The sequence below is a fragment of the Neopelma chrysocephalum genome, unplaced genomic scaffold, assembly GCF_003984885.1.
Source record: "Neopelma chrysocephalum unplaced genomic scaffold, ASM398488v2 Primary Assembly neopelma1_81, whole genome shotgun sequence".
NCBI classification, from domain to species: Eukaryota; Metazoa; Chordata; class Aves; order Passeriformes; family Pipridae; genus Neopelma; species Neopelma chrysocephalum.
Window position 1 is genome coordinate 2,500,670 of NW_020897743.1, and position 22,996 is coordinate 2,523,665.

The 22,996-nt window shown below is 55.6% G+C and overlaps 1 protein-coding gene across 1 annotated transcript in view; it reads left to right on the forward strand.

Annotated features, from left to right (window-relative positions):
• The window catches only part of FAM155B (family with sequence similarity 155 member B), an 18,975-nt gene extending 612 nt beyond the window's left edge, over positions 1-18,363 (forward strand). Inside the window, exons 2-4 of the mRNA XM_027690420.1 lie at positions 6-433; positions 17,098-17,269; positions 17,737-18,363. Of these exons, the coding sequence (XP_027546221.1) occupies positions 6-433; positions 17,098-17,269; positions 17,737-18,143 (1,007 nt within the window). The 3' untranslated portion in view covers positions 18,144-18,363. The remainder of the gene's footprint in view (positions 1-5; positions 434-17,097; positions 17,270-17,736) is intronic.
• Positions 18,364-22,996: the final 4,633 nt, after the last annotated feature.

Below are 22,996 nucleotides of genomic sequence, written 5' to 3' on the forward strand. Positions count from 1 at the left end.
CCGAGCCCCCCCGTGGCGGCTGCTCGCTCCCCCGCGCCGCCCGGGAGCCCCCGGCGCGCCCCTGCGCTCGCCCCCCGCCGCCGCCGCCGCCGCCGCCGCGCCCTTCTTCGCCTCGCCCTCCTCCAAGAGGACCTTCCTGCAGGCTTACTTCAGGAACTTCAACCTCTCCTTTTGTGATACTTACACGATCTGGGACCTGCTGCGGGAGATGGCCGGCCCGGACGGCCTGGACTGCAGCCTGGACAACCTGATGGTGGACCTGGTGGTGGCGGCGGCCGGGGCGCTGGGCGGGGAGGCCTGTAGCAGCTGTGTCCAGGCGTACCAGCGGCTGGACCAACACGCTCAGGAAAAATACGAGGAGTTCGACCTCTTGCTGGAGAAGTACTTGCAATCGGAAGAGTACTCGGTCAGATCCTGCCTGACAGACTGCAAGGTAGGACGGGGCATCCCGGGGTCCGCAGGGCAGCCTGGGTGAGCTGAGCTGAGCCACGGGGGGCTCGGTTGTGTGGGGGTACCGCAGCCCTCCTGCCCACAGGCTGGGGTCTCCCTCTGCCCCCCGAGCCTCTCCCGGCAGCGGTGGTCCAGTACCCTCAGTCTGGAGCCCTCAGGGAGGCTGGGACGGGGTGGTGGGAGCAAGAAAGCAAAGCAGGGCTTGGCCTGAATGAGCACTCACACATCACACCTGTTCACGCACAGGCAGCTCCTGGCACCCCACTCCCGACACCCCACTCCCAACACCGCACTCCTGACACTCCACTCCCAACACCTGTCCTGGCACCCCGCTCCCTGCCAGCCTCACCCACAGCCCTTTATATGTGCACAGGTGTGCACACATTGCCCAGGCTGGGGCAGGCGTGGTGCCTCTCACTGCTGCCTCAGGCCTGCTGCTGCTCCTGGGACAGCCCAGGGCTCTGCCTGGCTGTCATTAGATAAGTGGTGACCTGAGATGAACTGTGCTGCTGGGGCCCTTTCCCCTTATACAGCAGCTGTTTTCCAGCTTTTCTACCCCTTTTCCCCAGGGAGCTGGGCTGGGGATGCTGGGATGTGCCTCCCCACCTTGGTGTTCCCCCTTTGGGATTCCACCCAGTGTCACTGACCATCCCCAGCCCCGGGGCACTGTCCATATTCCAAAAGTGGGTAGGTTGGTTCCCTCTCCCAGCACCAGTGGGACTGAGCTCCACACGGTGCCACCTCTCCCAAATGAGAGTCATGGTTGGGTCTCCATAGGAGCCCCACTGTGGTTCTGCTGGATGCTCCCGTCCTTTTTCGGGAGCCCTGATTCCACCAATCCCCACCTGCTCCAAGTTGCCTGGCTCACCTGTGTGCATTCCCTTTGGGAAGCAGAATGGTCTCGATAATTAAATCTGCTTCCCTTTCTCGGAGCCACGTCTTAGGGTGTGTGACAGCATTGTCCCCACGGGGACAGTGGCAGAGCTTCCCCCCAGTGACAGGACAGAGCTTGGACACTGCTCTTCTGGGACAGGAGTTGTGAGGTGGCAGCATGGGCAGCGCTTGCTGTGACGTTCATGCCTTGGGAAAGGGTGGGAGCAGCACCAGGACACAGCGCTGGCGACACCGAGGTGTGTCTTTCACCAAGGGCACGGCACTGAGATCCCGGCCGCCGTTCCACAGTCGCTTTTGTGAGGAGCTGGGTTTGGACAGGAGCGAGAGCTGCCGCTCTGGGCCCGTGCCAGGCCAGGTAATTGCAATCTGCTTGCCCAAATTCTCCCTGCGGTTTCCGAGGGATGTAGTACTCAGCCTGCTCCGAGTGGTTTGGTCCCACTGCTCCTCTTCCGCAGGGAGTTCAGCACTGTCCGTCGTGCTGCTCCTGCTCCCGGGGGCCAAGCAGGAGCGATGTCTCTCTGTGCTGTGTCTGGTAGAGCAGAGACACCCCAGCTTCAGGCTTAGCTTCCATCTCTGCTGAGTACTGCGAGAGACCCAGAGAGAGAAGCGAACAGAGATCAGAAAATAATCATTACCTTTGGGTCTTGGCCAAGGAGATGTTCCCATGAACTCCAAAGTAGGTAGAAACAGATCCGTGCTCAGATGAGTCTTCATTAAGTGTCCCTGGTCATAACATCCTTGGGAATGCGATGGGAAAGCAGGAAATGAGCTTGGGAGATGCAGAACTGGAGGCAGTGGCAGGACTTGTACCTCCAAATTGGCTCCATGTCGCGTTGGTGCATCCCGAGAGCGTCTGAGAGCACCAGCTTTGCATTCCACAGGCGGCACTTGGGAAGCAACAGGAGGCATGAGCAGCAGGGCCAACCTGTGCGTGCTCACCTAAGCCACCCGTGGGGAAATTTCCATGAGGGTGCCCGAGTCTGCAGGCTCCAACTGGAGCCCTTGGAGCTCCCGTGTGTTTCAGTCTCTTGTGCAAATCAGGCTTCTTAATTTAAGGCCGTTCACTGTGTATTTAGGTGCCTTATTCCAGCCTTTCACACCCACGAGTCTCAACCTTTCCCTCTCGGTGGCTGTTCTCCATCTGTGAAACGAGGCTAATACCAAACTCATCCAGCCTTATGCTGATGAGCGAGTTTTGGCCTGATTTCCAGTCCTCTGGACTTCAGCAGGGGCTGCAGTTACTCGTTGCCTTGGAAAAAATGTGGCTGGCGGGATTTTTGAAGCAGCCTGAGTTTGTAATTCCCATCCAGATGCTGGATAATACCCACTCCTGAGGGATGGCAGAGATACAGCTTGATGGTGACAACATCTGAGAGCAAATGACAGCAAAATAGGAGATGGTGGAGGAAAACAGAGTGGCGGGGGCAACTCGACCAGTGTGAGAGGCTCCTGCAGAGTCCCCACAGCTGGACTCTGGCTGCAGGAGCCCTGGAGCTGGGGAAACAGGATTTAAAGGATATTTCTGGGGCAGAGGACTCTGGGAGCAGGGCTGTGTACAGGGAGTTAGTGCTGCTTCCCATTCGCATCCCTCCCATCCCATAACAGCAGCTGGAAAATTGAAAGTAGGGAAGCACAGCAGCTCCAGGTCACCTGCACACAGCTTCCCTCTGCAGAGCCACATATCCCTCTGGAATTTTGTTCCAAAGAAGTGTGGCTCAATAAACAGCACACAGGGAGCTCTGTGGCAGCCGAACCACTCCGAGGATTTTGGCTCCTTATTCCATCTCATTTAAAACAACAGCAACCACAAAAGCCCCACCGGAGCTGCCAGTTCCATCCCGTGGCAGCAGGTCTGACCCCAAGTTACAAACTTGGAATTGGGTGAGTCTTGCGGATTGGTTTCAGGAGATACATCATTCCCTGGTAATAAATCATCCCAAGGGCTGTGCCCAGGTTTGGTGTGGGAAATGCAGGTGCTGCTGGGAGGCGAAACAGCATCCTGAACATCTGAATCCTGGGTCCACCTGTGCCCAGAGCTTGGGGAAGGCTGGGTCAGAATCTCCCTGGGAAATAGAAATCCTGTGAAATGGTGGGGTCTGTGTGTAGTTCAACTGCTGAGATTACTCATTGCTGTAATGCTCTCCCAGGCCTTTTTATTTTCTGCTTGGAGATCATCCCCAGGCAGATCCCACTTTCTGCAAACGTTGTTATTCCTGTGCAGCACCGTCAACTTCCAAATTACACTCTGGAAATGTTTTACTTGTTACTCCTACGACTAACACCAGAAATCCCAGTGGCTGAGAGACAGTGAACTGTGAAGGGACATTTCTGGGGTTTATTGTTTGTTTGCATTCCCCATTTGGTGGGATTTTGCGGGGTCTGACTCTCATGGGGACATTGTGGGCAGGACTCTGGCACCCTGCGGACAGGATGGAGAGGGGGAGGCAGGTCCCCGAGGTCCATCCATCTTCTCAAATACGTTTCACCTCTTGCAGTGAAGATGTGAGTGCCAGCTGCTGGGTCTTGGTGCTAGTTAGGGGTGATGTGGATAAAAGGTGGAAAATAGTTGTGTTTTCTGATTATAAGAGGGATAAGTCACTAAGTGAGTCTGGAGCAGCTGCCGGCCGCCTCCATCTCCTCTTCCTGCCTGACTTGTACTCTTTGTCACTGCAGGACACGATGAGCTTCATGCATTGAGTAGGGACACGTTGGAGCATCCCCAAAAGGGCTTGAGGAGGTGACGGCCTGGGGATGTGGATGTTGGAGACAGATGTGTCTTGGGAAATGCGGAGCAGCAGCCACACACGAGCTGTTGGTTCAGGCTTTGCAGGACTTCGTGCAGGGAGAAATCCCTGTCCCTGCAAAGCAATGCCCTGTGGGATGGTTAGAGCTGGTTTGTGCCTTTTTTCCATGTTTCCAAGGAGGGAAAGAGCGGTGTTGCTCCAGCTCAGCTCCCAGATGAGAGCTTTGTTCCTGCAGAGGCAGAGCTGTGCGTGCTGGCTCCTGCCCCAGCAGCCGCCACGGACAGCGCTCCCAAAGTGCCCCCTCCCTCCAGTCTGGGGGCAAATCAAGATCTATGGGACAAAGCCTGCTGAATTAAGGACTCATTAGGCTGCAAGAAACAAAGCTCTGGAGAGAGAAGGGCTGACAGGCAGGAGCTGCAGGCCGGGGCTGGCAGCAGAGCTGGGCAGGCCGGGCTGGACAGGACCTGTAGCATCTCAGATTTTATTAGATTACCAGGTTTCTCTGTGCACGGGCTCCTGGCTGTTGGATCCCGCTGTGCCCCGGGCAGACCTGCTTCTGCACCTCTGGTTTCCCTGGCACCTCCCAGGGAGCCTGGCAGAGCAGGATTTCACTCCCAAGGATTTGCCGGTGTTTCCCTGTGGTGGGCGGGCGGATGGTGTGGTGAGGGATGGGGGCTGGTTCCTGCCATGGCATCGCGCCTGGCACAGCCCACACTGAACAGGGAGCAAATCCACCATGCCCAGGTTCAGCACCCTCCAGGGTCCCGTTTTCTGGCTCTTGTCTAGCCAGGAATAGCATCAGCAATCAGCGTCTCTGTGGAGCATCCCTCCCTCTGGAGCATCCTCTGGAAACACAAGCCTGCTGGGGCGGGTGCTTTGGGAGTGCCATGTCTTGGGGTTATCCCAGAGCCAGGAACGCCTCTTGGGGGAACCAAAGCAGCATTTTACCTTCACAAAAGCAGCTCAGGTTGGGCTGGGCTTATCCAAAATGCTGCTCAACCTGGTGCACTCTGGCTCTGAGCCTGGATGGCTCCTTGCACGGAGGGAAGGTCCCTTGAGACCCACAGCAAAAGTGGTTTCACCAAAATCTTGTGCTTTTTAGGGGGGTTACATTAATATTGAGGCTTCCAGAGAATCCGCTGATGGGTGACTGCAAAGCTGCACCTTGGACCTGGTCCCCTCTGCAGCATTTGCTGCTCCAGGAGCAGCAGCACCCACGAGGGGAGAGGCTGTTCGCACACACCTCTCAGCTCCAGAGCTGCACCTGCAGGTTCTACCCCAGAACAAGCCTGGCTGTTGAGGTGGAGCTTTACTGGTGTTTCATGAGGTGAAAAAGGGTTCCCGACTAAATTCCAAGGTAATTCCAGCAGATCAGCGCAGTCATTTGGCAGCTTGAGCAAGCACAGCACAGGCATGGGCTTAGCCGAGTGTGTGGCTCTACATTACCCACCCATTCCATGGGAGCAAAGGGAGTTTTTTCAGCACTGAACAAAGGTGGGATTAAATTGTACAAAGAATTTGGGCCTGTGGGGTTCAGGGTGCAAGTGCTGTGGCTGCAGCCTCTGGCACGGCCTGGTTCTGGTGCCTTGTGTCAGGTGTCTCCTCGGTGCTGGAAAACAAAGATCAAAGCTTGGAAAACAGAAGAACCAAAAACTGAACGAATGGAAGGAGTTTGCTCTGTAGTAAAGAAAGTGTTGGAGTGTCAGAAATGCTCCAGCAGTGCCTGGGATGTGTGGCAGTGCTGCCAACTGGGTGGGAAGGGGGTGCTGAGCCAGCGCTTGGACAGTTCTGGGTTTTGTTCGGGGTTGAGACATATCAAGCTGCCTGGGAATGTGTGGTGGGCTGGAGGCCAGACCCACACAAGTTCTGTGGGATGAACCAGTTTGGTGTGGAGGTCAGGGTGTGAATGGGCGGATTTGCTGCTGGTTTGGGTGGTGTTTGGCTGCCTGCTCTGCGCTTGTTGTCTGTCAGTCCGTGTTATCTGTTGGTCCTCACCCCTTCAGGTTTGTGGTGCTTCAGGGAAAACTCAGAATTTTCCCGAGGCAGCAGCAGGTCTCCGTGCAGCAACAGGCAGGTTGGCAAATGGTGCAGGGATGAGCGTGAGGGAGGGTGAGATCCGTCTCCGTCAAACTGTCACTGAGTAGCGACAAGTGATGGTGGTGCCTGTTCCTGCTCCCGTGTGCTCCCGGCTGTGCTGCTGCTGCCCGTGCCAGATGGAAACCTGTGTTCTCCTGGGAGCATGGTGGGCATGGGGGCTTCACCAGTGAGGCTTCACCAGCCTCCTTGGAGGAGGCTCAGCAGCTGGCAATGCCTTTTGGAAAGTATCCAGCTGGCCCTGTTGGGTGTGGGCAGGCTCTGGGAGTCGGAGCTCAGCAGTGTCCATGACGGCATCGGCAAAATGTGTGGCCCAGGAAAATAACACAGCTCCCTGGTCCCCCTTGCTGTGCACATCTGTTGCCACACTGCTTGTCATCCCAGGTAAAGATATGTGCTGTCCCCACACACAGAGGGATGTGCTGGTGCCGACTGCCAGCCATCCCCACATCCCAGCACTGCCAGGAGAGAGGAGGCAGAAACCCCCCACAGAGGGCACTGAGAGGGGGAAGAGGATGCACTGGACCCATGACATCACTGAGCCTGCCCTCGCAAAGGGCTTCACCTGGTCCCTCCCTGGGACAGGATTCTTTTTCATTGGGAAAGGAGCCTTTCGTGCCCAGCAGGGATTGATCACACATGGCCTGGCCTGACCCTAGTACTGCTGGGCAGTCCCAAGGACCACACACAGAGGGGTCTCATCAAAACATGCCACAGCCACAGGCCTGCCTCCACAGATGCCCCACAGGGCTTTTCCTCTGCTGCCCAGTTCCAGAGCTGCCTGCCAGGGTGGGAGGCAGCAGAGGCAGAAGATACCTGGCTGCCGGGGGCTATTCCCGCTGTCACCAGGATCCCATTAGGATGCAACTCATGCCTGGCTTCACGCAGGAGCTTGGCTCCGCTGTCGTTTGAAGGGCAATGACTCAGGGACAGCAAATCTGTGAATGAGGCACAGAGGCTGCCTGGGCAAGAAGTAGCCATCTGTCCACGCTGCCTCCAGCCCCGGCTCCTGCGGGCAGAGCCGGCAGCTGCCTGTGCTCAGGAAGGCTCGGCTGGTTCGGCTTCGCTCCTCTTCCCCGCTCCACTTTTCCTCCTGGCATCTCCCCAGGGCCTCTCTTTCCCATCCATGCTCCTGGAGTGTCCCAGGGAGGAGCAATGCTGGCAGCATGGACTCCCCCAGATGCTGCTGATGTGGCCACTGTGTTAAAAAAGCAGCATGAAACGGTCTCACCTGGCAAGGTTTTGGCTTTCCAGATGCCTGTATCAGCATCCTGGTGCTCCTGGTCCTGGCTGGAGAAGGAAATGCCACCTGCCCTGCTCATCCCCTCAGGAGTAAAAGATACACGTGTTTGACATCTTATCCCTTCACGGCAGTTCTGCAGCGCTGCTGGTGGGTGGAGGCTGTGGAGGGGCGGGAGGGCGAAGGCAGAGCTGGAGAAGGGGGACTGGAAGTGGCTGGGACGGGGACTCTCCTGGTGAGGACTGTACCAGAGCCTGTGTTGCCCAGGACGGGGAGCCTGGTGCACCCTGTGCCCGCAGGCACCGCGCTGTACCGGTCCCACTGCTGGTGGTCATGGAGGGAGAGGAGACGAGCGCAGATTTTCTCGTAATTTTCTGAACAGGCGCAGTTTGAGAAGGGTTGACTAGTGTGGAGAGAGAAAGAGCTCTGGTTTTGTGTTTAACGTAATAGGAGTGCCACGTTCAACACCCTCCAGACTGGGTCTCTCCCTGACCTGCTCCTGGTGTTCAGTGTCATTTTTGTGAAGCTGGATGTGGGGAGGGGCAATGTTGGCTGGTGAGGCAGCATCCGCAGGAGTCTGATGCAGGACCAGGTTTTCCTGCCGTGGTGTGTTACTTGTTTGCCAGCATTCCTTGCTCTCCTGTTCAAATGAGAGCACCAGCAGCTGCCGGGATGGCAGGCTGGCTCAGAGCATGGGGCAGCTCTCCAGACACTCCTTGCTCATGGGAATGCAGGGGAACCACTTCCAGTCTGTGAAGGATAATGAAGCTTCCCACTGTGCTTTGGAATTCATGTCTCTCTGTGTTAGTGCTCCCAAAGATTCTGACCCCTCTGCTCACCTCCGTGCCCTGTGACTCGTTACTTCTCTCCTGCACCCGTTTGCCATGTGGGTGACAGTGCCAGGCAAGCATTCCCGAGGCTCCGTGTGTCAGCTGTCTCCAAGGGTCTGGCAGGCAGCAGTGGCTGGGAGATCCCCAGGGTCAGCTCCCAAGGCTTGCCCATATCCTGGCTCCAGGCCTGGGAGTGGGAGGCAGAAAGGGCAGGGCTGTCACAGGGGACCATGCCTGGAGAGGAGAGGAAGAGGAGCAGAGAGCCCCAGCCTGTCCTGGGCTTGCTCTAGGGGAGAGCAGCAGGAATGGGGTTTCCCTGCAGGAGCACATCCCTTGGGGCTTGCTGCCTGAGGAGTGATGCCAGCCAGCAGCCTCTGCCTGTTGCTCACCACTGAGACTGAGGGTTATCCTGGGGTTTTCCTCCCCTGGAAGGGACTGGGAGATTTCCCGCAAGTGGTGTTCAGCCAGGGATAGAAAACAGAGGTTCAGCTCTGAGGTCTGACATGAGCCATGTCCAGTTCTGTGTCTCCATCAGTAGGAGCTGCCAGGAGTGGTGATAAGCATCTAGAAATCATCTTTTCCTGCATTTGAGGGACCTCTGGGAATAAGTTTAGGTGGCTGCAAGGACCTGTTACACTTAACAGCCCCAGCACTGACATGAGAAACTGTGTAACACTGACTGTGGGAATTGCCCAGGAGCTGGGATGCTCCTGTTCCCCCGCTGTTTGCTGCATGAGGGAGCTGGGACGGGCCAGATCCTGCTGCTCACCCCTTCCATGGGGTGCACAATATGGCACGAGGGTCCACGTTCCTCCTGCTGCCTGTCCCATTCCCACTCGTGCCAAGTGGTTCCATGTGGGTTGCCTCACTCGAGTGAGAACAAGGGGCTCCTGGCAGAGCGCAGGATTGGGCCCTTCCATGTGCATGGGTGTGAGGCAGCCCTACCATGACACCCCTGGCTGGGCTGGGCACTCTCACCCTCCTCAAAATGATGTTCCAGCCTCAGCACTTCCTTGGAAGGTGGATGAGCGGAGAAACTTCTTGCTCGCCCCCATCAGCTGGTGGGTAATTTATGGCTCGTGGCACTGAAGTGTCTCGCCTTTATTTTTTTATATCCTATCTAATGTAACAGGATGTTCTCATTATCTGCATAAATGTTTAATCCACTTTTGAATCCTGCTAAGCTCCTGGCTGCAGCAGTATCTAATGGGAGTGAATTCCTCAAGCCAGGCTAATGGATTGCAGGGACCTCACTTTCCCTCTGTCCCGACTCAGTCCTCTTCAACTTTATAGGGGTCTTTAATTACTTTTTAGTTAGTTGGGCTGATAGGATGGGCTGCTGACTAACCCACTGGTTACCTGCAGCCTCACCAGGACCTGGCAGGTGAGGGATGGGTACAGGATGGAGCTGATGGAGCGAGTCCAGAGGAGGCCTTGGAGATGCTCCAAGGGCTGGAGCCCCTCTGCTCTGGACCCAGGCTGGGAGACCTGGGGGGGTTCACCTGGAGAAGAGAAGGTTCCAGAGAGACCTGAGAGCCCCTTCCAGTGCCTAAAGAGGCTCCAGGAGGGCTGGAGAGGGACTTAGGAAAAGGGTCTGGAGGGACAGGACAAGGGGGAATATCTTCCCACTGCCAGATGGCAGGGTTAGATGGGATATTGGGAAGAAATTCTTCACTAAGAGGGTGGTGAGGCCCTGGAACTGGAAGCTTGACCTCCTGACAACCCTGGGACACCTCCCCCTTTGGGCCATGGCCATGCAGTGTCACAAGGGAGACAGAAGGACATCTCCTCCAGATGCCAAGGAGAACTGCTCACTCCCTGGCCACCGGCTGTTTGTCCCAGTCTCCTGGTGTCTATCCCCTTCTCACACAAACCTTCACGCTCCCATCTGGCCTCCCCTTCCCAGCAAGCTGCTCTTCTCCTCTAAAGCCCAGCCAAGACCCTTCTTGAAAGGGGAGCACAAAGCAGCAGCCTGGAGTTACTGCTGCCCCTGGCTTGGCGTGGGAATGCTGATCCCTCCGGCCTCGCCGTGCTCCCAGGCTGCTGTGAATTAGGTGGGTCTCGGGACAGGGACTGTCTGCTGCTGGGGGCTGCCAGCAGTGCCCATGGGCAGCCCACCGTGGCTGGGCCACAGTGTCCCAGACACCTCCAGGGAAATCCCAGGGTGAGGAGAGGGAACACACAGACCTAGAGTGTGGGAAGGGGGGGAATGAACTGCCATCAGGAATGCCAGGATGAGAGCTGGGGGTCTGTGTGCAGCTGTGAGCAGAGCGCTGCCACCCCGTCCTCCTCCTCCTTGGACAAAGGATGTGTCTGTCCCAAATTGGAGTTTAGTGATGAAACAGAAATATGTAATGGGAATTGTAATGTTTTCTAGCAGTGATATGGTACCAAAAGCCTCCTGGAGTGGGCTGGGGTCTATGGAAGCAGTCGGGCAGGACTGGGGGCTGCACCACAGGGATAATCTGCATCCAGATCCCAGTGGCTGTAGAGCCACCATGGCCAGGCTGCACTGGGCTGGGAGGGAAGGGGCTGCAGACTCTGCTGGGCAGGGAAATGGGATGACCTGGGACAGCACAGAGACAGGTACTGGCTGTGGAAAGCAGGAGGGTCTGGCAGTGGTCAACACCTTCCCATTCATCCAGCTGGGCATTAATTAGTGGGATTAATCAATAGACACAGGCACAGCCATGCTGGGATGCCACATGTCCTGTGCCCTCAGCACAGGCCCAGCTGCGGAGGGCCATCCGGTGAATCCCACTGTTCCAGGGGATGCTTCCTGCTCTGGTACAACCACAATTACAGGTTATTCCTCCTGGGTTTGTTCCAAGGGAAGCATGGCATTGCTGGGATGAGACCAGGATTTTCCCTGGCCTCTGCAGTCCTTGGTGCCGTGAGCAGATGAGCGAAGCAGTGGGGCTGTAACTGTGGTGTGTGTTCCCTGGGAGCATTCCCAAGGCTGGGAGCTGGCACTGCCACCCCTGCCTGGCACTGCCCCAGCCCAGTGCCTGTGGGTGCTGACGGTGTGCGTGTGGTCACAGGGGCAGGTTCAGATGCTGGTTCTTCCATCCTTTCCCACTCCAATTCTTCCCAAGGTGCGTGTCGAGCTCCCTGATATTGTGACATGTGCGATAGGAGTGTGTCAGGTGTGGGGGTGTCACACTTTAAAGCTGTTGACTCTTAGTTTGGAACAATGAGCACTTGGGGTATTGTGTGTCTCAAACTGGGTTTGAACAGCTTGAAGGGAGGAATTTTGGGCTTTTCCTTCTAAAAGAAGGAGCATTCGGACAGTGTCCTTAATCCAAGAACTGGGATTTAAAGCTAAAATGGTAAAAAATATCAGGTGCTTCGTGAAGTCACTGAGGTGGTGAGTGGGTACCTCTGACGAGTTGCTTCCAGGTAATTTGGAAGTGACTTCATCAGTGAGATCACAGGACATGGGTCTGGTCCTGGAATGTGGGTGGGAAGCACTGGCTTGGGAGTTCAGAGGGGATCCCACTGCCCAGGACCCTCCCTGAGGATGAGCCTGGTCAGTGCTGGACCCAGCACGTGCCCCTCGTGCCCGTTGTGCCCCGGCACGGTGTGCGACAGGTGGGACCCCACTGGTGCCATGGGATGGCTGGGAGAGAATTTTGGGGAAAACCAACCATGGAGAGGGCTGGGCTGCAGGGTAGCAGAGAGCCCAGCATGGGCACATGCCAGCTGGCCCTGGTGGGCAAGCAGGATGCCAGTCCAACAACTCCATGTGGAGTTTCCGGCGGTGTTTGAGGAATACCCATGCTGCCAAGCCACCGGTGTTCCCAGCAGTGCCGTTCCCAGCACCCCACGGCCTGTGTGCATCCAGCCCCATTCCCAGCGAGCCCCCCTCCCTGTGCCAGCCGTTCCTGCTGGCAGTGTCCGTGGCGGTGCCCCCCGGTGCCGGGTACAATGGGCAGAGGCGCCCGGCCCGCGCCTCCCCTGGGTGGGAAACGGAGGATCTGCGGCTCCAGCGCTGTCAGCACCAGGCCAAAGTCAACTTTATATTAAAAAAAATAAGTCCAAACAATACAAACCCCATAATCGCGCACAGTTGTTGGCTTTTGGGGTTGGGGTTGGGGTTTTTCTCCCCCCTCTCCCAAACCAGAGCATGTGACTGTGACAAGGCAGGGATAACACAGCTCCAGAACTATCAAAGAAGTTACCAAAAATCCAGCTGTTCCAGAGATGATGATGGAACAGCCCATAGCAAGGAGAATTTTAAAAAATGAAGGAAAAAAAAGCTGTTTTAAAGCTCCACATTGTTCGTGCCCAAGTTGCAGGCGGCAGTAATTGAATACAGTGGTAATTGGACATTGAAGCTTGTGTTTGTGACTCCTCCTGGCCAGCCCTGGACCTCAGCATTCCCTTAATCCTCTGCCATCCAAAGGAGCTCTTCTTTCCCCCCCAGCCTGTCCTGCTTCCCGCGCTGCATCCTGATGTGCCAGAGCTTGGAGAGCTGCCCGAGCAGCTCATTAGCAGGACTCATTTCCCTGCGTCCAAGATTAATGAGGCACAGCCACTCCAGATGCTCATCTCAGGCCAGGATGGAAATGTGAGTCCCGGGAACTGCTCTGGGAGGGGAGGGGGCTGCTCCCAGCTGGTGGTCTGGTGGGGACAGGGAAGGATTTCTTCTCTCGTCCCACCTGGAAGCTGGGAATGAGTGAGCGAGATCTGAGCATGTCCTCAAAGAGGAAAAGGAAGGAGAGTCATGATGGAAGAGCCCAGCTTCCAGAGTGATCCAAAGCCTCTGGCCCAAGCACTCTCCCAGGTCTCCTTCCAGGGTTATTTTGTAGGCAAGAGCTCCCTGCTTCCCTCTCTTTCCTCCTCCCGCTCCAGTCTGCAAATCACCCTTCCAGAGAAGTGGAACTTGGGCTGGGAATGCTGCCCTAGGCCCTGCCTGTAATTAAGGAGAAGGGTTTGTTACCACTGGGCCATTAGCGGGATTTTCCCTGGGGAAACTTCCCAAGCATTGATTCCTGCTCATATGGGACAACAACAGTTTGCTGTGTTAATTACAGCTGGTGTTCCCAGGGAGCATCCAAACTATCCCAAACACTGCATCCTCTGCAAAGGTGTTGCGTCCCGAGGATGCTGCTCCATCCCTGCTCCTTTGTTGTCCCAAAATTTAGCTGGGATGGTTCAACAGACAATGCCAGTTTTTGCAACATATTGGCAGCAACTAGACTGGCCCTGAAGTGGCCAAATTACTTTAAAAATTAGTATATTATTTTGTGCAGACATAATAAGGACACAGAAAGACTCTGGAAGAGCTGTTTGGTGGGGATATCCAGGAGGCAGGGGGAAGAGTGCAGGCAGGGAGGAGCTCCATTTGGCACAGAATTCCCTGTGAAAGGGCCATTCCTCTGACTGCTGCTTCCAGATCCTGCTGGAAGTGCAAGCAGACAAGTAGCTTAATTAGGTATTGGAAATCCAGTTCATGTTGTATCTTTTTAATGTCTTTTATGATGGGGTATTTCATCCCACCTGCAAAATTCTGATGCAGACAAATAGCCTGTCCTCCTCCTCCTCCTCCTCTTCCTCCCTTATAAATTGAGTGTCTGAAGTTGGCTCCTTTCCTGGGCAGCAAAACTCCGTGTGCTTTCTCGGAGCCATCCAGCCAGTCCTCTGAGCTAAAAATGCAGGAAGAGGGCACCAAAATGGAGCTATTTGGAGTTCAGGTTACTTATATTTACTTGGCCAGGCTGGAGATCTGCCAAAAGCAAAACCAGAAAGAATGGAAGGAACACTGATTGCAACCCAACCCGCTTCCTGAAGAATCCATAGAGGGCAAGGACGGAAAACAGGGAGCTTTCCTTGTTGATCTAAGCAGGGAATTAATTTTCTCCTGTCCTAAATTCTCACATGTCCTTTATGAAAAGGTAAAGCAGGATGTGTGGGATAAGCTCAGAGATACCAGAAGCTTGAGCATCCCAGGGAATTTGCTCCTGGCTGGTGACAGGATCTCTGTGGATGCGTGATGGGAGGATGGCTGGGGTCTCCTGGAGATCTGCCCACATCAGCGTGATCCCAGTGGAGTGGGGCAGGCTGTTGGACCAGCAGGTCTTTGCTGTCTCTATTTGTGAGCAGTTTCCATCCTGCAGAGCTGTGGGAATTCCTGCTGCAACATCCAGAGGATCCACAGCCCAGCCTGGCAAGGGCTGACTGGGACCAGGGCTCCGGTGCTTCCCTCTGGGGAGGTGGGTGCCCTGGAAAGGAAAGGGGAAAGGGAAGTAGTTTCTGGATGAGCACACCTCCTCTGCCCTTTCCGGTGGTATCACCAGCTCCTTGCAGCCTCTCACTCCGTATTTCCATTAAATTCCTGGGAATATCCTTTTCTGTGACCTCAACCCTCTGCCAGACTTCCCTGATGGGAATCAACACAAACATTTTGTATGGAAAACATGCAGATCCATGCGGAGTCTGCTTGTGCAAACTGTGTTTCCTCAGGAGCGCGGGATGAGCCCGAGCTCCTTCCTGCCAAGCTCTGGGAATCTCCGATTCCAGCTGCCCTTTCCACCTGCGGGTCACTGCAGCCCAAATCTGGAGCTGGGACAGCCCCAGTGACACCCACAGTCTCTGCTAGAGAATCCAGTGTAGCATCCCTCCTTACCAGGCTGCACGTGTCCCCAGGTGGGAGCTGTGGATGTGACTGGGATCTGGGAAGCAGCGTGGGAGAGAGTTGGAGCTGGGAGGGAGACGGGCAGGAAATGCCGTGAGTAAATCAGCCGAGCTCGCCTGAGTCATGACTAACGGGGAGCGTGATACGTCTGCAAATATTAGAAATGTGTAAACAGAGAGGAGGGAGAGGGATGGTGTCTGGAATGATTGAAGGGAGTGAACTTTTGGATGGAAAAATGTAGGTCAAGTATGAAGGAAAACTTGTAGGCAGCGAGATAAGTGCTGTAAAACAACCTCCTTGGGAAACACGAGGAAGTCCCACTGATGGAGATGTTTATCCTAAGCCAGACGAGGCCTGGAAAACAGGCTGAGCTGGAGGGATGGACTTGGGGTGTCTGTCCCAGATGGGGCTGGGTGTAGGGATGCAGATCCAGAGCTTGAAATATTCCCTCCCACTTGTGTCCTCACACTCTGGTTCCTTCTCTGGAGCCGTTCCACTGTGTCCCAGTAATTAACATCCAATGGGACAGGGAGAAGAAGCAGGACCACAGCTGTGTTGCCACATCCCAGAGGAAAACCCTGGCCACGGGGATTGGGACTGCTCTGAAATGCTCACTCCGTGGATCATGTCCTGGTTCCCATTAAACTTTCTGTGATGAAAGTTTCACCAAAACTAACACGCTTCCGTGAAAACTCTGGTTTTCATGATTTGGCATTTTCCAGGGGAAAAAAGAAACTGAAATAACTTGCCAAGAATTTCCCAACCGGCTTTAATCCTGAGACATCACCATGATCCAAACAAATGATGATAAGGATCTATGGAAAACATGGGGAAACAAAGAAGTGATGGTTTCAAAGCCTCCAGAAAATGAAAATGCCGCTGAAAAGAGGAGCACGGGGTTTCTCCAAGCACGCCGAGGAGGGAAGCTCATTCCCTTTGAATCACGGGGAGTCCCTTCCAGCTGGTTTCAAAGGAAGTTGGGTGGGGTCATGGAATGACCCTAGTGCTGTCACTGGTGCCCAGATGAGTTCTTAGATGAGCTGGAAGCACCACGGAGGGGGTGCCCTTCCCAGTGGTGCCGTGGCTTTCTTGCAGCCTGAGGAATGATGCTCACCGGGAGAAACGGGAGCTCTCCTTCCCTCCCTGCTGCAGCCAGCAGAGACAAACAGCTTCCACCCGTGCCTGATACTGGGGAGATAGGGGGGATTCGGGAATGTGGCTGATGCTGGGGAGATAAGGGGGATGCAGGCAAAGCCATCTGGGCTGTGCAAGGCCAGCTGCGAGGGTCACGAGCACACACAGGGTGGAAGGGAAGAGGGAAACCAGGAACCAGACAGGCTGGAGAGGCAGGGGACGTGGCCCAGCCTTGCAGTCACAGGTGAACCCCCAGGTTGCTCTTCCATATGGAAATGTTGCCAGGCACAACCCGAAGCATCAGGAAGGTGAGCGGAGCACACGGGGACGTCTGTACCGCTGTTTGGTACATCCCAGAGTCAGAACATTCCTGTAGAATGAATGGGTTCCAAAAGAAATGGCACAGCAGGAAGTTCCACGTCTGGGAATTGAGGATCTCCCCCATGGCCAGGTGGGGAAGGTGAGGTAAATGTTATTTGGTGGCAGAGAGAGATGCAGCAGGTCTTGAGGTGCAGCGGCTGCGTGTGCATCATCCCAGCAGTGCCAGCTGCTTCTGGCCAGCAGCCTTTCCAGCAGGAAATTTCCAGGAAAGACCAGCCCACAGTCTGTTTTGCTGTCGCAAGTCCCACATCCAGAGGTGATGGGGACCAAAGGACTTTAGAGGAAGGGAGAACACCCCCCCCCTGCCTGGGGGAGCAGTGGGGTGTCTCAGGGAGGAGGAAGGTGCTCTGGGACAGGCGATAAGTGGCGTTGGAATCTTTGTATGATGGATTGAGGTCTTGGGTCAGCAGTGTTGGCAGAGTCTGTCCCGGTGCCTGTCTGCAGGGGACATTACTCCATGTGGTAATTAACTTTATTTCTGTGGTGGATTTAGCCAGAGAGATGAGTTCCACTTTCCTGATAGCTAAGTGAGTTGTTTTAATCGATCAGTGTTCAATAAGTGACCCCGATGGCCTGGCAGACATTTCTCATGGGGGCTGGGAGTTCTCCCTTCCCCTTTCACCCTGTGTCTCTGCGAGGCTTCAGCCACTCCAGCTTGGGGAGGTAACAGTCCCTCTTGGTGGCTTCCCCTAGGCTGTCTACAAGGCCTGGCTGTGCTCCGAGTACTTCAACGTGACCCAACAACAGTGCCGACAGCGGATCCCATGCAAGCAATACTGCCTGGAGGTGCAGACCAGGTGCCCCTTTGTGTTACCGGACAATGACGAGCTGATCTATGGAGGTTTGCCTGGCTTCATCTGTACGGGTAAGGAGGTCCGGGAGCGGGGCACAGGGCGGGTCACAACCCACGTGCTGGGTTTGGGAGGCTTGGGGCAGAGTGGAAGGAAGTGCAGTGTGGAAACACAAGGCCTGATGCTGAAACATGGCCATCCTGGGGGGGCAGTGGGAGGGGTTAATGGGGACACAGCAACATCTTAACATGGGAAATGAAAGTCCTTCCTCTGATTGAAGCTAAAGCATGTAAGGGGCTGGAGGTGATGGATTAAAGCAGGGCTGGGACATTGAACCACTATGGACAGGATTTGGGGAGCCCTGAGCACTCCTTGCTCGTCTGTGCAGGCTCACAGATGCGTTGGGGGCCAGTCCTGGGGGGTCTCTGGGTGTCCTGGTTCTCAGGTTCTGCCCACCCCACAGCACCTGGCTCCCTCCCTCCACAGCCCCGTCCTCAGTCTCCCACTGACTCCCTCCTCCTCCTCCTCTTCCTCCCTGCAGGGCTGCTGGAGAACCAGCTGCCCGACGAGGAGGCCAAGTGCTGCGAGGTGCAATGGGACTCCTGCGACCACCCCCCAGACAGCAACGACAACACATCCCCCAAATCCACGGCGTCAGAGTCGCTCCATTTCCACCGCCACGACCCCCACGTCCATCACCAGCGACAGAACCACTACCATCTCTACCACCACCACCAGTACCACCCGTACCACCAGCCCCGCTCCCCATCCTTGCTGCCGGTCTCCGCAGGGTCTCGCCTCGGCAGCAGCAGGATCAGACTGTGCGTGCTGGTCCTGATGCTTCTCCACACCATGGTGTCCTTCTCGAGCGTGCACGGCGGCGCGGCCGGGGGGCTCGGCCTGGAGGCCCTGCCCACCCTGGAGGAGAGCGTGGCACGGGACGAGTGACACGGAGGGCAGGGCCGACCTCCATGGAGAACGCCAGATCTTTTTCCACTAAGGGGGGCACATGCTATTCCTCCAATGGGAGGCACGGGATTGGGGGTGACGCACACACACCCCCCAAGAGCTGCTCGCGCGGGGCATCCCCGTGATGAAGAGTCTCTAACGCGCACAGGGCTGCGGGACCCGGCGCTGAGAAGGGTTCGGTCAGTGGCAGCGGGGCAGCACGGCATTCCCGGCCCCGGCACAGGCAGGGACGGCATGGGGGTGGGGGGATAGAGGGCAGGGGGTCCCTTGGGAAGGAGGGTCCCTGTGGGACTGCTGAGTGTCTCCCAGCTGCTGCCGCGAGTGCCTTGGGCGCCCGCGCCTTCCCCGCCCGCGCCGTGCCAGGGTTTGGTGAGTGACCCAGCCCTCGTTCCTTTTCTCCTCGGTCTGTGAATCCCAAGGGAGCAGGAGGAGGGGCAGCACCTCCTGGCACAGCCTTGCCCCCCACTCCTGTCCCAGGGAAAACCCACCAACTCAAGGCAGAACCACCCTCGTGGGGCGCAGCGTCCTCGGTGTGGCATTGCCCTCGCTGAGGGGATTTGGGGCAGCAGTGGGATGCTGTGACACTTCACTGTGGTATCACTTGGGGTTGGTCTCATTGCATCCCAGCCTGCTCCTCCAGCCTTGCCTTTCCTGCTCCTCTGTGCAAGGAGGTGGAGAGGGAGGAGGCACGGAGCAGGAGGGATATCCCCAGCATTTCCACATCCCACTTTGCCAAGTGTCCTGATGATTTGGTGTAACCTTTTTTGTTGTCCTTTTTGACTGGTTTCTGTGAGGAGTTAGGGAGATGTGACTCCAGCAGCACAGGCTAAGCGAGGAAGTAACAGCTGGATGCAGGGTATCCCAAAGGCATCCTTCCATGCTTCCCAGCTACAAATCATCGACTGGATGGCAGGGGGACTGGGCAAAAGGGCTGGAGAAACCTGGTTTGTAGAGAGAGTCTCCCCCACAAAAAAGAGACACTAACAAAGCCCAGCTGGGGAGGAGAGTTTTTGTGAATACTTTCTATCCATGGATACCCCCAGATCAGGAAATTTCTGGGAGCCCAGCTGGGACAGCTGGACTCAGCTGGGCAAGGTGCTGGCTGGTGCAGTCTCATTCAACTCACTTGGGGTGTTTTTAACCTGAGCTCAGTGTATCCAGGGATTCAGCCCCAAACAGACATCAGATCCCTAGGATCTGATCCCCAGATCATTTCCTAGGAAATTCCCAATTCTCCACCCACCCATCGGAGCTGTTCCCAGCATGCACGCTGTGAGGTGGTGCCTGGGGAATGGCACTGCCCCTCTGGGCTGGGCACCAGGGACCAGGCTTTGTCCTGGGGTGGGCAGGGAAGAAGGAGGGGGCATTTTAGCATGAGGTCATGGTTTGGATGTGGACCTGCTTTTTGCTCCAAGAAGAGGTGGGATGCTCCCTCTCTTTCCAGGCTGGCTCTTGATGGGGAACCTACAGCCCTGGGTGGATCACTGCAGCCCAGCTGGGAGGCAGGAGTGGAGCAGGAGGAATGTCCTGCTGCATCTCAAACCAATCCCAAATATCTGCAAGGGTCTGAGAAGTCCCAGTGTTGAGGACTGTAGGAATTTTGTGGTTTCTGGTCCGTTGAGTTGAAGCAAAACCAAGCAGAGCCCCATGAGCAAAGCTACTTCCTGCCCGGCTGGAAGAAGGAAGTACCAGGCATCTCGTGGGAAGGACAGGTTTCCTGACGTTTCCAGCCCATTTCGAGACCAAAGAGGCTCTGAGAAGCAGCTGAATGTTTGATTCCTGCTTTGACTTGAATCTCAGAGCTTTTGGGTGATGTTTACACGCTACCAGTTGCCTGTTAACCAAAGTCCTGCAGAGATGAGGCCTGTGATCCCACTATCCCGTGGTTCTGGGGGTGGGAGAGGTGATGCTCATGGAAAATGTAGAGTGTTTCCCGAACAGATTCCTTTGCTGTTGCTATCCAGAAAAGGTAGGATGATTCTCACTTTACTACTCCTCATGGCATCCTTATATTTTCATCCTAGTTTACACCGATCTGAGAACTTGGACATGGAGCAGTTCCACAAAGAGGGCTCCGAGCCCTCGGATTGCTGTGAGCAGTGTCCTGTGGAGCTGCTCTGACGAGGAGCAAAAGCTCCCAGGCAGGCCAGGGGAGGGAGCACAGCCCCATTCCTGCCTCCAGACGGCCTCATCCTGGAGGAAATTAGATTTCTCATGTCCTGCCAAGAGTTAAGCTGATTCCAGGCGCCTCTCTCGGAGATGGGCTCCGTCCAATCTCTGAGTGACTCGTGTGGAGAGAGAACAGCCCCGTGTGGTGCATCAGAGTGGCCCTGAGTCACTGGCCCTGGTCACTGTCTGCTGGGACACTGAGTAGCGCTGGGAGTGCGGGGTGTCCCCAGCTCGGTCCCTGCACCACGTCCAGATTCCAGATCCAGCCCAGGGACTATCCTGAGGGATGTGTGTCCTTCTCCCTACCCCTTCTCCCCTGTGCCCTGCTGGCGATGGAGCATCCGGCTGGGCTCGGAGGCTTCTAGGGGCATCGAGGTTTGCTGATGGGGATTTGGGTTTCCCAGAGAAGCTGTGGCTGCCCCAGCCCTGGAAGTGTTCAGGTTGGAGCAACCTGGGATAGTGGAAGGTGTCCCTGCCCATGGCAGGGAGTGGAACAAGATGAGCTTTAAGGTCCCTCCCAACCAAACCGTTCTATGATTCCATGATTTCCACAGGGCTGCAGGAGTGAGGTCCAATATCCCAAGTTATCATCAGGGGGGCTGGCAGGGTTTTGCTGGGATAACCTGGGAGCTGTGAGAAATGTCTTCCCCTTCCCTAATGTGAGCTGAAGGCTTCCCCTCGGGAGCACGCACTGCATCCCAATGAGTGGGGGAGCGGAGCCAGTTCCACACTGGGGTGCCTGTGGTGGTTACTGGGGGGATGTTCAGCCCCATCCGCCGGGCGTGAGGGACTCTGCAGGGCAGAGTAGGAGAAAAATATGTAGGAGACCCACATATTTTCCAGGCAGTGGCTCCCAGGAGGTGTTCCTACAGGGATGAGGTGCCATGGGCGGGCAGCGGGAGCGCGCGGGATGCAGAGCCCGGGCTGGGGCTTTACCTTGTGCGACTGGGAGGAAAGTGCTGAGTCTTCACAGAGTGAGGCTTTGGAAGGAGATCTTTTATTTAGTGAGTCTGGGCTGCTGTCAATAAGTTCTGTGGTTTTAGGGCACCATATGCTGTATTCAACACTTTGCCAATCTCCTTAAACGGATCCAGACGAGGCTGTTCCCGGAGCAGGCCGGAGCAGCTGGAAGCGGTGTATGGAGCCCGTCGGATAAAAATCCTCCCTTTGCTCTGACATTACAACCTTCCTAATCCTCCATCCCTGATCGCTCTGTCTTTGCTCCACAAGAGAATGGCCAGAGAGCAGACGGTGACATTGTCTCACTTCATACCACCGGCATTAAGTTTATTACAATAGGAGGGGATAAAAAGGGAGTGTGCCTGGATAAGGAGGGAATGTGCCTGGCTAAGCAGGGAATGGGGTTCTTTGCCCTGTGCATGCAGGTACACTTCACCCCAGGCCCAGTGTCTGCCAGACCAGGGGCCATTGCAGAGCCACATTCCCACAGCCACCTTGGAAAGCCCCAGGTCTAAATGCATTTATCCCACCAGGAATTTAACACCAAGAGGCTTTCTTCTTTTCATCCAATGATCCTATCTCTTCTCCCTTAAGAAGGTGCCCCACATTGGGATTAAGATGTAACACTCAACCTTTCTTTCAGTGGATAAACTTCTCCTGCTGGGAGAAAACTCCCAGGGGGAAGCAGTGATTCCTCCCTGGTGAGGGGGTTTCTCATCCCTGGGGAGCTGAGGAATGATGATGTCCCTGCAGGATCCAGGTGTGGGCAGGGCTACAGGAGCAAAAGGAGCCGGGTCCTGCCCGGCCACATCGTTATTCCCGGGTTTTGCACTTTCATGTCGCTGCCAGTCGTACAAATTAATTAAAAATAACTGAAGAAAAATCCCAAAGAAAGGCCCCGATTCCTCTGGGAGAGATTAATCATTAGTTGAGCCTTTTTCTTATGAAAATACAGATCCATGGTAGCCCCAGGCAAAAGATTCCCAGGGAGAGCCCTCACCATTCGTGCTCCGAGTGAGGGAAATCGCTTTGAAAGCATCTGACAACTAAAGCAGAACATGTTGAGTAACTTGGCAACACTCAGAAAACATCTTGAAATGGTTTTTGTTCAACACATTTTGCTTTGCTTCAATAGGAGATGTCAGGGCAGTTCACTCACTGCCACTCAGGACTGTGGGCGATGCCGGGAGACACTCCTGCCTTTGGGAAGGGAAAATCCCTGATATCTGCTGCTCCTGGGGCAGGATCTGCTGGAGCGATGCCATGGAGATTCCCCTTGCTGAGCTCTGCAGGTCCCTCCTGTTCTTCTGGTGGCACCAAGTGTGGAGGTTTGGTGATGGATATTTGGGTTTCCCAGAGAAGCTCTGGTTGCCCCATCCTTGGAAGTGCTCAAGGCCAGGTTGGACAGGGCTTGGAGCAACCTGGGGTAGTGGAAGCTGCCCCTGCCCATGGCAGGGGTTGGAACTAGGTGGTCTTGAAGGTCCCTTCCAACCCAAATCTTTCTGTGATTCCATGATTTCCACAGAGCCGCGTGGTGAGGTCCAATAGCCCAAGTTACCTTCAGCTTCTGATTCATCCCAATCCCATACCCTGGAAAGGAATGTCTGTAGGGATTGGGAGAGACAAAGTTGGGACAGAAACATTCGTGGATTCTGCCAGAATGTGATGGGACAGGGAATTTTGTGTGTCAGCTTTCTGTGCTG